General features: G+C 36.9%; 1 protein-coding gene across 2 annotated transcripts; it reads right to left on the reverse strand.

The window, feature by feature from the left end:
- Positions 1-220: 220 nt before the first annotated feature.
- On the reverse strand, positions 221-15,199 carry LOC110848345. 2 transcript variants are annotated; one of them, XM_035851159.1, is made up of 9 exons: positions 15,074-15,199; positions 12,453-12,872; positions 6,946-8,349; positions 3,832-4,413; positions 3,668-3,763; positions 2,254-2,271; positions 672-953; positions 405-540; positions 221-337 (listed from the first exon to the last, which is right to left on the reverse strand). In XM_035851159.1, exons 2-9 carry the CDS (start codon positions 12,856-12,858, stop codon positions 334-336), a joined length of 2,928 nt encoding a protein of 975 aa, XP_035707052.1. In that variant the 5' UTR covers positions 12,859-12,872; positions 15,074-15,199; the 3' UTR covers positions 221-333. The 2 variants fall into 2 exon arrangements, with proteins under 2 accessions (XP_035707052.1, XP_021951231.1); XM_022095539.2 differs by lacking the exons at positions 221-337; positions 2,254-2,271 and having other exon boundaries at positions 383-540.
- Positions 15,200-16,041: the final 842 nt, after the last annotated feature.

Consider the following 16,041-nt stretch of genomic DNA (forward strand, 5'->3'; position numbering starts at 1 on the left):
AATTTAAGGGGAACCCCTTCGGGTCTGCTGATGGCAATACATGTCTGTATTCATGTACCTACAAACATATGATGTCGACAGTTCAGCAAATTCTCAGTACCCGAGCTTATTGATTCAACTTGGGTCATTTGGAGATCAGCAATATAAAATCAAGCAAGTATCCACAAGACGTACCATAATAGGCTCAAGTTAATGAAGCCCATTTATGTGAAATACTCGAGTGTAATCACCTTGAATTCGTTGTTGTTAAGGTGTCCTTTCGTGATTACGTCTTTAATAACTAGTTTATCTCCGTCGACACACAACCCCCCAAACGTGAAAGGAAGTTCAGAATCAACTTGTTCCCGATAAAATGTAATGATTAGATTATCAAGTACGTCAATTTAGACAAATGCAATTTTTACTTGATCAAGAAAGTAATATTCGGTTTCAACAATGCTGCTGCAGCCTCCAGGTTTTCTCCAGTAATGCAATTTCCGCCGGCATCCTTACAGGTAAAACTAATTTTGAATCTAACCCCGATTGTAAGGTGTTCGGTACCTACATACATACGTATAAACGTTATAACTAGATGTATAAACTATCTGGTACATACATGGTGTCTCATTTAAATATATTGTTATAATAACGTGATAACTTTTGCAACCACAAATCTATCTGAAACGACGTACTAAGTTGGTACATCTCGAACTTGTCTGGCGGCCCGGCAATAACGGAAAAATTGAACTCTAAATATGGCATCCGTATTTGCCCACCATCAACGTTGAGTATCTTTCTGCCCCTAGAATCCAGTGGCTGCTCCCATTCAATTTCGTAGGGGGAATCAGCCGCTGGCGTGGACGCTCTCCGTAGGCCTGTGGATGTTGTAGGCAAAGTTCCGGTGGAAGTTACAATGTAAGACCGAAAGCTGAGAATATATTTCCCAATTTGGTCACATTTCCCATACTTGGCGTCTAAAGAGATATACAATGATTAAGTAAAATAGCCCCCAGCATACTTAATAAGTACCATCGATTTGTTCGTATGTCTGCCAATAGCGTGGTATGTTTTGAACAGATAAAATTTTGTCAAGTATGTTTTGAAATATTATAATACGAGAGACTCAGAAAAAACAATAGAATAAGCAAATTTTAAAATAAAAACAAATTCGATCTGGTCACACTGAAACCGTGATATCATATTTTAATTATTGAAATCTTATTATGCCGTATACATGACAAATTTGTTCCACTTTTAAGTCGGTGTATGTAGACATCCATGTGGAATGCAACACCACATATCCAATATATGTATCAATATGAGACTCCCATACAAAAGGTTTTGCGACATATGGAAAATTTCCATGTGTTACAAAAAGTTATACATCAATCATCTCAATTAGGTCTGAGATGGGAAATATGAGATAAATGAGAAATATTGTAATTTAATAAGAAAACACGCGCGAAATAAAAAAAAATATCAAGATTACAAAATAAAAAAATTTCTTACTTTATAAATAACTTAATTTCCTGTCTTCAACTCGCTGTATTTGATTCTACTAAATTTCGGATCTAATCAGTAAGATGGAGTTATCTGTCGTTATACTGCAGCTGATTAAGTTAAGCAATTGAGTGAGAGTGAATTTTACAGTGGGAAGGATGTAATTTTTGTACTTCTTGTAAAAGCTAATAAATAAATCCCGTGCCCGTGATAACTTTATTAGAAACTAGGCTTTAAGGGCCAATTATTGGCCCTAGAATGTTTAAGCCCGTCATTCAAGAAGAGCATTGATTTGGGGCAAGTGAGACAGGAGTGTGGCAGGTTCAAAAAAGCACACACACACACACACAAAGTTTTCCATCCGATTCTTTTATAGAGATGACCTACTCACAGCTCCCACCTTAAAAAACGACGGATGCTTGTTCTTTCATCCATTGAGCAAATTTCATGTTCTCTTCGACTACGCTAGATGGCGTTAGAATATTTCTCAAGAATCTCATATTTCTCATAAATCTCGCTTTTTTTCAATGAGATGAGATTTCTGCAACCCTGACGGAAATGCATAGACGAGACTGAAACTCCTTCATCAGACAGTTTTAGTATGAACATGTTCATATCAAGGAATTCCGTGATATCATAAGTTTACATGATATCGCGGTTCCTTGTGAACGGTCAGCGAGTTTGTATAAGTAAAAAAATATGAATTCTGACTGAAACATTTTTCATTATGCTGTGTGAACAGTTAAAAATCTGCTTATCATATTTTTTACTTACACTGTGTGGCATTAAATTCTGAAAAAAAACAATAAAAAACGCCCGTCAGCGCGCAGTTTCTGATCAATTATTCCTGCGTGGAATTTTTTTCCGAACAATTTTTTTTCAGAATGAGTAGTAATGCTACCCCATAAAGATTGGAAACTCGCATTGTAATACAAACACTACTTGGGAAGGGACAGGGCACACGGGAACGTCCCTTGGTAGGTTTTGGCATAAATTCCCTGGGTACTTTTTCTGAAATATGGGCCTTCTGTGTTGGCCTGTATAATTCTTAAACTACTAACAAGGAATCCTACCGAGGTGTCCAACGAGTTAAGGCTCGACACCTATATCAAAATGTGGACAATACCTGACTTCTATCGTGAAGTGAAAGAATTTCCGTGTAAAATTCACTTTCCGTCTTGTTGTAACGATATTTGTGACGACCGGATGACCATTCAGCACAATGTGTTCCCAATGGGGCAGTCACACTCCGCTCATCCTCTCCCTTTGTTGACTTTCTTGCTGATGAAAAACTCCAAACCATGATATTTTTAGTTTAAAAAAATTCTGATATTTTGAAATTTCTATGAAACTTTTAAAAACTTTGAAAAATTTAAAAATTTAAACTTTGAAAAATTTTTGAAATATTTGAAATTTTGATGAATTTTTGTAATTTGAATTTTTTTTTGAAATTTTATTCATTTTTTGAAATTTTTGAAAGTTTTTGAAATTTTGAATTTTTTTAATGATGTAAAATTGAAAACTGAAGAAAATGAATGCGATTTCGATAAACTTGAAAAAACAATGTCATTTTTTAGAAAAATAAAAAAAGAACGATATCAAAATATTGTCTGATTCTCGAGATGAAGTTTTCATTGACAAGGTCAATTTAAACAAAGGGAGAGGACGAGCGGAGTTCAACTCCCCCCACTGGAAACTCATTGTGCTCGATGGTCATCCGCTCGGCACAAATATCGTCACAGCTTAACGAAAAGTGAATTTTAAACGGAAATTATTTCAATCAACGACAAAAGTAATGTACTGTGCACATTTTCGTATAGTTCTCAACCCTTAACTCGTTGGACACCATCGGTAGTTTTCCTTGTAAGAAGCTCATTATCAACCTTCCAGGGCAAAGGATCAAAGCGCTGCAATGAATTGGTTACAGGCGACAAGCATGAAAAGTTTGGTTCCGATGGATTTAGTGAACTTTAAATAGTTAATTAATTAGAGTATGAATTTCACATATGTATCTCAAACATTATGAATTCGATATAACGTCAAATAGATGTTTCTTAGATTAAAATTCACAAATTTTCAATTTTCACATTTCTTCGCTGATGTCGGTGATATGTCAATGCGAAAGATTAGGAAGCAGTGTCGTCAAATTCACTGCATTTCATTGACTAATTAAAAACATCTGACTAACCCAGTTCTTTGAAGTGGTATCCACTGGGTCTTAGCTTTCCCACGTATTTGCAAACTTCCCCTCCTTCGTAAACCAGGTGGCGTTTGCGCTGGTCGTCTATTAAAGTATGTTTTTTTTACTAACTAAGTTTCACTTGAGCTGGGGAACATAAAATAAATACAAACCTAGTCTATGGATCATTGAAATGAGGATGATCCTTTTCCCCCTCGGATGATAAAAAGGGAAGTAACCTCTCACCGAGGTGTCGTCGCTTTTTTTGACAACGTCAAATCCAACCGGGCCAAAGATGCGAGCATTTGCCGAGATCTCAAAATCATTTTCCAACTTGGGTTCGAAATCACAAACAGTTTTTAAATCGAGGTGGAGTTCATCATTTTTGGCCTTAATTTGATCTGCGGCTCGCGAAGGAGCTACACTTTTGTCGATTAATGCCATTGATTCGACTTCAATTGGAGACTGTCCCTCATGCACATAAAACGCGGTGGGAAGGCGTTCGATTGAAAAATAAGATATAGGAGCAAACACGGACTGTTGTGGTTTACTCGTATATTCTTTATCTTCGGCAGACCAGTGGCAACTCAAATGGGGGACATGGAATGATTTTATCCTTCCGAGGCTATCGAGTGGGTTTGAGTTAAGGTTACTCAATTTTACAGCGTCTCCAACAGTTAATCTAACCCCACCCCACTCGGCAACTTTATATTGGTAGCAGAATTCGGGTCCGGCTTTGGGAAGACTGAATCGATCTAAAAATTAGACACGTACATGAAAAGTGAGAATAGCGTGGATGGAAACCTGACTGGCTATGTTGACTTATTATGTGTGTCTAGTATGACGAGCGGCGGGATTTAGACGCAAGTTAAAGAGTGACTAATAGTAAGCCGGGTTTAATATTTAATTGACTTAAAACAGAGGGCATTTTGATATGCAGAAATAAATAAAATTAAATATATAGCAGTGTGACGGAATGAGTCGTTTAGTTGGTGAAGAGGAAGCGTCCTCCCATCCGTGCCCCGCAGCAATAAAGCAGCTGGACACTAAAATCGTCATAGTTTGACCAAAGGTCATTTTTACACAGAAATTGTGCTACATTTCAGGTTTAGATTGAAAAATGTATCGAATGTCCATAACGGTGTTGCTGGGTTCAAGTCACACATGCCTAGTGTTCATAGTGAACAGAGCTGAGCGGAGTCCAGGGCATGCCCTAAGAAACGTCCTGCCCGCACTTCCCTATACGGCACATGACAGGGCGGGGGGCAATAAAATGAAAAGTATAGGGCGTAGGGCGGGCAGGGCATACTTTCTTAGGACGAAGAGCAGGGCGGGCACCTGAGTAATCGGTGTTGGGTACGTAGGGTATTTAGATATATTCTAATATAAAACTACATACTAGGCTATAGCCCGTGTAGAACACGGGATCCATTTTGTAAATGGAGGAACTGGATGTCCAAACTGGACATCCCGGTGATTTTGGAGATTCCGGACAGTCTGGTGATTTTTGAGTCAAAAATCACCAGACTGGAAGGTCAAAAATTTTGACCTTCCAGAATGAACCGGATGTCCAGAATGTGCGGAATGTCCAGAAGGCCGATAAATTCAGCCTGATACATACATGCGCGATTGGGATAGACACTTACACTTTGTCCAGTGGCACCCAGTGACACTGGCACTATGTCCGACACTCGATGTCCGACACTGAGTATCCGCGCATCTATGGCCCCGAAAGACCAGAATTATAATTACTCCAGACCTCTTGCAGTCCTGCTTTTATAATACTTACATATATTGACTGCTTTTAAAATCAAGTGTAAGTATTATATAAAAGTGGGGCTGCAAGAGGTCTGGTATAATTTAAATTCTGGTGTTTTTGTGCATTGTGGAAATTCTGGCCTTTCTTGACCTTCCAGACATCCCAACATCCAGCCAGACATCCCGACATTTTCGGCGGTCGGGACAGACGAAAGACTGACAGGCAGAGACTGGGCTATTCTTTTGTAAAACTATATTTGCAATGGTTTTAAGCGAGATTTCCTCCTTAATTTAGTTTACGTTTTCATAATAGACTAGTTTTATGTTGGTAGTGGCTTTATGTTTTTAGTTTAGAAAGCATATGGCGGTTGGGGCTTTTTGAAGCCGCCCTGCCCAGAGCCCTCCAGGGCATAGGGCGGGGCGGTCGGCCATAAAGTAAAAATCATAGGGGGAATCAGAATCTCCTACCTTATATAAATGCCTATGTATACAGTAGTATATGAAAAAGTTTATATATCTCACTAGGGACCCTACCGAGGTGCCGGTCGAACCCAGGGTTCCCACCTATACCAAAATATGCACAATGCAAGATTTCTTTGGTGAACTGGAAGAATTTCCGTGTAAAACTAACTTTTCGTCAAGTTGTGACGATGTTTGTGAAGAGCGGTTGACCATCGAGTGCAATGGGAAGAGATCGACTCCGCTCATCCTCTCGGTTTGCTTACACTGCCCTGCTGATGAAAAAATCCATCCTCAAAATCCCACCAATATTTTTTTCAAAAACTGATTTTTTTTCACCAGATTTTCTAAAAAATTTCAATATTTTTTAAAAATTTCAAAATTTTCTCGAACTTTCAAAATTTTCTCAAAATTTCAAATTTCTTTCAAAATTTCAAAATTCTTTCAATATTTCAAATTTTTTCAAAATTTCAAAATTTCTTCAAAATTTCAAAATTTCTTCAAAATTTCAAATTTTTTTCAAAATTTCAAAATTTTTTCAAAATTTCAAATTTTTTTCAAAATTTCAAAATTTTTTCAAAATTTCAAAATTTTTTCAAAATTTCAAAATTTTTTCAAAATTTCAAAATTTCTTTCAAAATATCAAAATTTTTTCAAAATATCAAAATCTTTTCAAAATTTCTTTCAAAATATCAAAATTTTTTCAAAATATCAAAATTTTTTCAAAATTTCAAAATTTTTTCAAAATTTCAAAATTTTTTCAAAATTTCAAAATTTTCAAAACTTTGAAATAATGTGCAATTTTTGAAAATTTTTGAAAATTTTGATTTTTGGTTATGAAGATGGATTGTTTTCATCAGCAGGGCACTTTAAACAAACGGAGAGAATGAGCGGCGTCGATCTCTCCTCATTGCACTCGATGGTCAACCGCTCGTCACAAATATCGTCATAACTTGACGAAAAGTAAGTTTTACACGGAAATTCTTTCAGTTCACCAAAGAATATTTTGGTATATGTGGGAACCCTGGGTTCGACCAGCACCTCGGTAGTGTCCCTAGTCAGAACCTTACCATTTATTAATTTCGAGTATTTGACCTCCATGTCAAACTTTCGGCTTTTTGTTAACCATTCCTCGAAACTTGTCTTGATCCCGTTAGAAATACGCTTTGCGCGATATTGATTCTCAGCGAGTTTTATCCGTTTAAATATAATATCCTGATTTGAAACATTTTTGCTCTCATTGAGTAAGTCCTTCAACCCAGATGTTGTTACTAGGTTGAGTTTATTATCGTTTATTTCGCAGTTATCCCCATTAAGAAAGAGGGAGCCAGATATTCGTCCGTATGATTTGTAAAGTTTGTCACTATGTTTCATCCCGTCTGTAGGACTGCACCAGTTCGAAGCAGGCAAAAATGTTTGTGGAATAAGTCGTCCATTCCACCACAGGCTGAACAATTTTTCTCTGGAAATATCCTCTCGATTGGCATCAGCTACCCTAGTGTTGATCGAGGGGAGGGTTTCATGGTCGTACTCGAAAGGGTGATAGCGTATAATTCCTGTCACTTTGTGTGACTGGGGAGACTGAATTGTAAAGCGGTACGGGTCGGGAGATGCCGTCCGAACGAAACGTGTTTCCAAATCCGAGCAAACTTTGCGAAGATTGATGGACGACGTTTTGGTTCCTTTCGCGTTGAATCGGGAGATAACAATGTCAACCATCGAGTTTGATTGGATGTCCTCTTTGAATTCAACATTTCCATCGGGTCCATGGACGTAATAGTGATAAATATGAGCTAGTTGTTGCTCAATAGTTGTCGCGTGATTGGTGACAAGATCCCGGCTGGTATCATTGGGCTTAACCCTTTGTAAAAAATCAAGGAAGGACTCCTCTCCATCTTGCATTAAATTTTGGATGACAATGTGGGTAAAGTTAGGCTTAGTTGCTTCCTGACGAACGATTTTCTTAATTATACCAGAGGTTGTGTTGCTTCTTAATTTGCCCACTTTGCCTGTTAATATGTCCGCTTTCCACGGATCCTGGTTTTGGGATTCTTTCTGTTCCAAACTACTTTTGGAGAATGAAACTTCAGAAACAATCTGACTTTCCGCCCTCTTCGTCATAATGGTGGTATCACCTCCCAAAGAAAAAATTGCATTTTTCATGCCGGCGCCGAATTTATTTAGCTTGGAAGTTAAGTACATGGGGTAAGTTTCATCGTCTGGGATAGTAGCGTCTTGTTGAGAGGCCGGATGTAATTCGTCTGCCAATCGTGTTTCCTTTGGGGCTTTATGTTTCAAGCTGGTACGAAGTTCTTCAGAGCTCATGCCGCATCCATTGTCCAGCACGACTACGGACGAATTTGGCCCGTTTTCATAAAATCGAATTTCTATGATTCTTCGCTCGATGTTGTTAGCAGTTGCGGAGAGAGAATTGTCCACCAGTTCGGCCAAAGCGAAAGCAGCCATGTTGTGCTCTGAGAAAAATTGTATTTAATTGTACCTAGGTATTTAACCCTTTAATTCGGATGGAGGACAATTGTCGTTTTCTTGGAAATGTTTTAATTCTGGAGGAGGACAAAAGTAGTCCTGAATAACTGTGGTCATGGTGCGGGAGGAGGACAATTGTCGTTCCTGCAAGGTCATTGATTTTCACATTTTTCCCTCCGCGGAGTGAAATCGGTCATCATTTTGAGGATTTCTCCTATTCCAACCAAATGTTAAATTTTAACATTTTCTTGCCGAAAATGTGGAAAGTTCCCTATATTACGCAGCGTTAAATTTGGAATCTTTCAGTTTTTTCGAGTTTTGTGAGAACTGGCGAATTCCTCCTCCCGCACCATGACCACAACACACTTTTAATGTGCCCGAATTAATGCAATTTCTTGTAGTTAATCATCCTCCTTATAGGGTTAACAGATTTTTATATATCAACACACATTTCAATGTCGGTAGACATTGCAACCAAATTTTTCCTCAGAGAGGTCGGAACTATAAATTCAAACTACCCTGAATATTATGTAACCCGGAATGATAAAATCCAATAATGCTTTTCTGCCATTTGGAGTACTTTGATGTTCAACAACTAGAGTTGAATATCAATTCAAACATACCCCGCGCTTGATTTTGCCTAAACTCTTAGAAATCCAGTATTTAAATAATACCAAGTGGTATTTATATATGACTACATATGCTGGAGTGGTATTAGTAAGTAGTATTTGATACTAGTAGCTTGACACTATATTTCGGGAGGACATTTTTACCTAGCGGCATGTATAACTTCTACACGTGGAGGTATAAAATTGAATAGCAAAAAATGCATACCTACATGTATCAGATATCTATCAAACTGCGTACGCCTTTTTTTAAAATTAGTTTTGTTTAAATCACTTGTTTTCTCAAAATTCTTAATATGCAGGATCTTAAGTAAGGTTTAAGGTACAAAAATCTTGCTCATATATTCCCCTGATCCTCAATATGCCTCTTTATTTATATTGATTTGACGTCAAATTTCCGCTTTAGCAAAATGTCAATATTAAGCATTTCTAATATTTATAAGCATGAAGTGTCACATAAATATCTAATGAATTACGCGGTAGGGAAAGTGCTTGTAGGTCGAGCAAAGAGAATTTCGTAAAAGATGAGTAGGAAGGGTGACCCCACGCAGGTTCACTCAGGAGTAGCAAGTCGGAAGTTGTCAGTGGCCGATTTTGATGGCCTTTGGATATGTCATAGTACTCGACGAGATAAGAAAAAGTGAACTAGGGCTAAGTTCCATGCCCATCCTTACCGAAGTTCAGAGTTTCAAAATTTTTCCCACTGCTACAGATTTGATTGGGTTGTGGGAGTAAATAGCACTTTAAAAGTAAAATCTGCACTAAACAAAAAATGGAGTTCGGACTTTACAAAATATTAAATAAAAAATATACTTTTACCCGAAAAATGTAAAAATGCAAATTGGAAATCACCTTCGTAACTATTTCAAACACCAATAATCATATTATTCACATTAAAATTCATATTTTCACATTTATTAGGTACAATTTTTTGCTTGTTTGTAAGTATTTGTAAACATTTTGTAAATTCTGAACTCCATTTTTTATTTATCTCAGATTTTACTATTAAAGTGATATTTACTCCTACAACCCAATCAAATCCTCATATATACATACATATGTAGCAATGGCAGTCAGGGCTACGACGGGGATATCCCATGCCGGGGCTGGGATTTTCAAGCCCAGTTTGCCTTGGATTTCCCAGCCCTTTTAAACGGCAGGGCTGCGATTTCCCAGCCCTGAATTTTTTCCATGATTAAATTATCAAAAATTGCTCAGGGCTGGGATTTCCAAGCCGTAGATAGCTACTTAGCACGCTATGCATGCTCAACTGTTTGCATGAAGTGTAATTACATACTACGATGCCTGCGTGCCCAATTGTTGTCAATACATACTTAAATATCATTTTTATTTGGTAGAATTTTTTCGCACGGGCGAATTTTTTAAAAATAAATTTTATAAAATAGTCGAGAATTTTTAACTTTTTTTGCCCCGTGCGTTTTTTTAAAAGGGCAAATTAAGGACACAATTTCCTAAAAACCAAAATTTCCGAAAAATCTGGCCTGGGAAATCCCAGGCCTGCCATTGTCCAGGGCTGGGAATTCCACGCCCAGCGAAATTTGTATTTATTATATTATTTAATTTAAAATAAATTGCTCAGGGCTGAGAAATCGCAGCCCTGCCGTTTAAAAGGGCTGGGAAATCCAAGGCAAACTGGGCTTGAAAATCCCAGCCCCGGCATGGGATATCCCCGTCGTAGCCCTGACTGAATGGGGAAAATTTTGAAACTCTGAGCTTTAAAATATCCGGTGGGGATGAGCATGGAACTGACAATGCGAATGTGTCAGCGGCTACACTCCGATTTCGACCGGACTAATTTTATTTGGTCGTGCAGGTCAACCTTACCAACGTTTGGTTTCGCACTTTTCTTAATGCACGAGTTTGACCGCGTGGCGGGATTTTTTAAACATTTGTCAGCCAAAACCTCGGGTTTTCAAAAAGCTGTAACTTTTCGAATTTTGACGCGATTTCAAAAAATCGAAAACATGTATTCTTACAATTACGTACTTGAATTTCTAAAAATACTTTTTCAAAATTTTTTGAAAATTCAAAAATTTTGCTGAGATTTTAATTTTTCGAAATTCAAAAGCTGACAAAAAAATTTCAAAATTTGAAAACTTAGAAAATGCATTATTAGAAATTCAAGTACGTAATTCTAAGAATACATGTCTCAATGTTTTGAAATCGCGCCAAAATTCGAAAAGTTTCAGCGTTTTGAAAACCCGAGGTTTTGGCTGACAAATGTTTAAAAAATCCCGCCACGCAGTCAAACTCGGGCTTTAAGAAAAGTGCAAAACCAAACGTTGGTAAGGTTGACCTGCACGACCAAATAAAATTGGTCCGGTCGAAATCGGAGTGTAGCCGCTGACACATTCGCATTGTTAGCTCTCCTTCACTTTTTCTTATCTCGTCGAGTACTCTAACATATCCAAAGGTTATCAAACTCGGCAACCTCCGACTTGCTTCTCCTCAGACCGGACCACTTCTCAAATCCGGACAAATCCGTCAAACGGATTTTTATGATCGTTACGTTCAAGATTGCAATTTGACCGCCCAAAACACTTATGACCGGGCCAGTGGTCAAAATCGGTCAAAATGGCCGCACATGTATTTAGTTATGCTAACTTTTTTAACAATCAATATTTTAGAAATCGAACTTCATATTCGTGATGTCAACAAAGTTCTAAGCATTTTGATATGTAACATGGTCAGTTGTAGATAGTTTTTCCTGAATTTTCTAATTTTCAATAAGAATACATAGGAATTTGAATTAAATATCCTAATTAAACCGTATTACCCACATTTTTCTCAGAAGGTAATGGAGAACACAAATATGAAGTTAGATTTTTAATATAATAACTTTTAAAGAAGTTGTTTCAAGTAACCTAAAAGATAGAGTTTTGACCACTTTTGACCACTGTCCACCAAATGTGGTGGACAACAAAAAGTGTCTTTTGACCACTGTCCGGCAAATAGTGGTTTCGACCACTTGCAACCCTGGTAATGTCTGTATGTTGGTTTGGTATGTAGACAACTCTAGAACAGGATGACATAGAAGCTTGAAGGTACGTAGATCTTGTTACCAAATTGGGTGAAAAGGCTTAACCCGTTCCAAACTTATTAAAACAGACAGACAGACGGAGAGGATAATTACATAAGCCAAGGTTGCCGCTTAAAACCAAGAATTCTCAAAATTTGGCACATCCCAGTGGGCACAAGCGTAAATCGCACTATATTCGCTGCGAATTAATCGCGAGAATAGAGCTAAATGGCCGGCGATACGTGACGATTTCGATCTTCGCAGCGATTTATAGCGATCGCTGCGAAGAAGCACCGACTCACTGCGATCGCTATAAATCGCTACGTATCGCCGGCGATTTAGCTCTATTCTCGCGATTAATTCGGAGCGAATATAGTGCGATTTACGTCTGTGCCCACTGGGATGAAGTTATACATAAGCATACCTTCCAATCCGTAGAACTTTCCTTCTTGACTCGTAACCACTTTAATGTGTGGAACAAAACTGCAGCTCCGCGTGTACACGATTGGATAAGTAGTTTGTCCTTCGTCCAAAAGGATAAGATTTTTTATACCGACGAGTCCTTGAACTTTCATGGACTCAATCGGGTGGTTATCGGTGTTGCAGATTTTGAAGGGGTTCGACTCTCGCGCGGCTAATTTCGACTCGAGCGATCGTCTAATATTTGCCAAGGATACGGAAAGGTTAGCATTTATGATGGTGACACCATTCAATTCGATATCGATTTGTGTCTTGTCCTGTTTCCCGTTGTAGGTGGAGTCCCGAAGATCGGTAACTATAATGTCAACCAGACGAGAGTCACCCGGGCCTTGGCCTGAATGGCTAGCCATTGTTGATGTTGTTCCTGTAGAAAAGAAAACATATGAATGAGTGAATGAATGAGTGAGTGAATGAATGAATGAATGAATAAATAAAAATGAGTGAATGAATAAATGAAAATGAATTAAGGGGTATGTACATACTTATTTCTTATTATGGCTTCTCCGGCCCGCGAAGGGGCAAGAAATAAATCATGTACAAAAATTTATTTATTGAATGACAAAATGAATTAACTTTTTGAGAAACAATTATTGAAATATCATTTATAGTTTTTCTATTTTTTCCTCATTTACTTTCATGCTGTATGGAAGTATATGTGAAATCTATACTATGCAATTAGGACACCCAATGTTAACTTAAGGGGGGTCATGTGCGGTCCCTTTGAGACATAGAACAGTGCGGTAAGCTGCATTATCACCGTTCTCAAAAAGCAGGGATACTTACAGTTTTTCGATATTTCGAAAACTATTTGAAATATCCACGTTGCCGCTCTATTTCTGCCATCGCAAACTGTTGACACTAAATTTTTTTTCAAATGATCTGGGTGCACGATCAATATAAACGGTCAACCGGGTCATGCACAGGTAGCTTAGCTACAGCCAACGTTTGAAACTTTTTTTGAAATAGTCTTCCTTAGGCGGGATAATTCAAAACATTTCGTGTTACTTTTTGTTCGCTGGAGGAAGTACTTCAAAAAATCAATTCTTTGGGTCACTCTTACTGAAACTGTATTCCTGAGGGTCATGTGCGGGGCCTTCTAGAGGACCATTTTTTCGAAAATAGCACTCCCCGAAAAGATGCCATTGATTTTCTGAAAATCTTTATTTCTTCAAAAGGACACCATATGAATATCTCAGAGGGTGGGAAGCTACAACAAAATTTTTTTTATCTATTCCATCTATGTTTAACAGATTTCGTTTGATACTATTTTCTAATATTTATACTATTTTCACCTACCTCTTGAAAAAATAGTTGATTTTCAGTAGTTTTACTGCATTACTTATGCGTGTGAGGAAAACATACATATGTTTGTGAGGTTACGTTAGGTTACTTTATAGAATTTACAGATTTATCTTCAGAGAACACCTTAGGTTTTTAAACCGTGGTCATGTCAATATACGTGCCTATTTGGGACTCTGACAAGGAATACTACCGAGGGTGTCCAACGAGTTAAGGGTCGACACCTATACCAAAATGTGTACAATACATGAATTCTATAGTGAAATGAAAGAATTTCCGTGCAAAATTCACTTTTCGTCATGTTGTGACGATATTTGTGACGAAGGTCTGACCACGATCGCAATTAGTTTCCAGTGGGGGAGTCCGACTTTGCTCATCCTGTCACTTTGTTGAATTTGACCTTGCTTATAAAAAAAATCTCCATCCTCTAAACTAGATATTTAAAAAAATTTCAGAAAATTATGAAATTATAAAAAACTTTCAAAAATTTATGTAATTATTAAATTTTTTTGAGATTTTCGAAATCCTGGTTTTTTGAAATTTTGAAAATGTTTTCAATTGTTTCGAAATTTTAAAAAAATTATGAGATTTTGAAAAAAATGAATGCAATTCCGATCAAATTAAAAGCTATGGAATTTGTGAGAAAAATCAAAAGCAAGAGGGATATCCAAATATTAGTTGATTTTGGAGATGGATTTTTTCATCAGCCAGGTCAAAGTCAACAAAGGGAGAGGACGAGCGGAGTCGAACTCCCCAAATATTGCCCTCGATGGTCATCCGTTCGTCACAAACATCTTCACAACTTGACTAAAAGTGAATTTTACACGGAAAATCTTTCAGTTCACGATAAAAGTCATGTATTGTGCACGTTTTGGTATAGGTGTCGACCCCTAACTCGTTGGACACTCTCGGTAGTTTTCCTTGTGAGTAAAATATAATTTACCCCATCGAAATCAGACGTTGACCGCTAAAAGTTTTACCTTGTAAGTTAAAATAAATACTGAATACTAAATTTTTGCATTTTTTTCATATGAGACTGAAACAAAAAACTGCACTGTAGTAGTTTCTTACAGCACAATGTGAATTCGTATAGACATACCCACATTACGAAATAAATATGTATATTAAATATGATACAAAAATTTCGCAAATATGTATGGTCGAACTTATTTGTTTCTCAGTTTGTTGGAGTTTGATAAATATGTTAAAATATCATGATATAATCCTGCCTTACTAAACAGATAGACGGAAGATTGGAATATTTACCTGCGGGTGAAATTTGATTTAATTTCTGACTCCAAATATAAGTGGGTAAAAAGATAGATATTTAGACGTATAATTATGCATTTATGTACGTATTTTTACACTTGAATGTATCTCTGCTGAGTGAAGAATAGGAACTACGTAATTTTAGTGCATACGTGTCCACTTATTTAAGTGCGCATCGGAATGTGAGATAACTAAAAAACTTAATTATCTGGACCTGCACACGGCTGGAGTGCGGGATTGATAAGAATATGTAGGATTGTATGTGTAATTACTGATAATTGGGAACCTGAGTTTAATATTTCGTAAGTCGAACCACACCAGTGGACAGATTACATACATGCATATTTACATACCCGACGAACCAAAGTTTGCAAATAATGTAGTAAATTTGTACAACTAGATTAATGCATACTTTCCGTTAAAATGGCAAGGCGATTCGTAATAATTTTGTACAAGTCGCATGTACAAAATTAATACCAAAAAATTATCAATACAAATTTACTTGTACAAAATATGCACAAAATTGACACAACAAATATGTATGAATTTTGTGTAAATTTGCTGATGATTTATATGCATTAATGTGGTGAGAATTTAATGCGAATTTAATGCTGATTTTGTTTTAATGATACGAATGAAATTAATGTCAATTTATTTATACATCATTGTTACATATTACAGTACATCAAGAATTACTATATGTACATCTATCGTATTATACATACATATTATACATACAGTCTATCGTATTATACATACACACACATATTATACATACAGTATGACAATTTGTTATCATAAAAATTTATCCAACTGGTTCATTTTTTCAGGATTGTAGTTAAATAACAATTCATTCTCCACTTTCAGTACTATTGGAATTACAAATTGGGATGCAAAAATATATACCGTCATTCATTGGCAAAATTATGCATTTACGGCGCAATGAGGTGGATGAAAAGAAAAAA

Source organism: Folsomia candida, unplaced genomic scaffold (genome assembly GCF_002217175.1).
Source record: "Folsomia candida strain VU population unplaced genomic scaffold, ASM221717v1 Fcan01_Sc004, whole genome shotgun sequence".
NCBI classification, from domain to species: domain Eukaryota; kingdom Metazoa; phylum Arthropoda; class Collembola; order Entomobryomorpha; family Isotomidae; genus Folsomia; species Folsomia candida.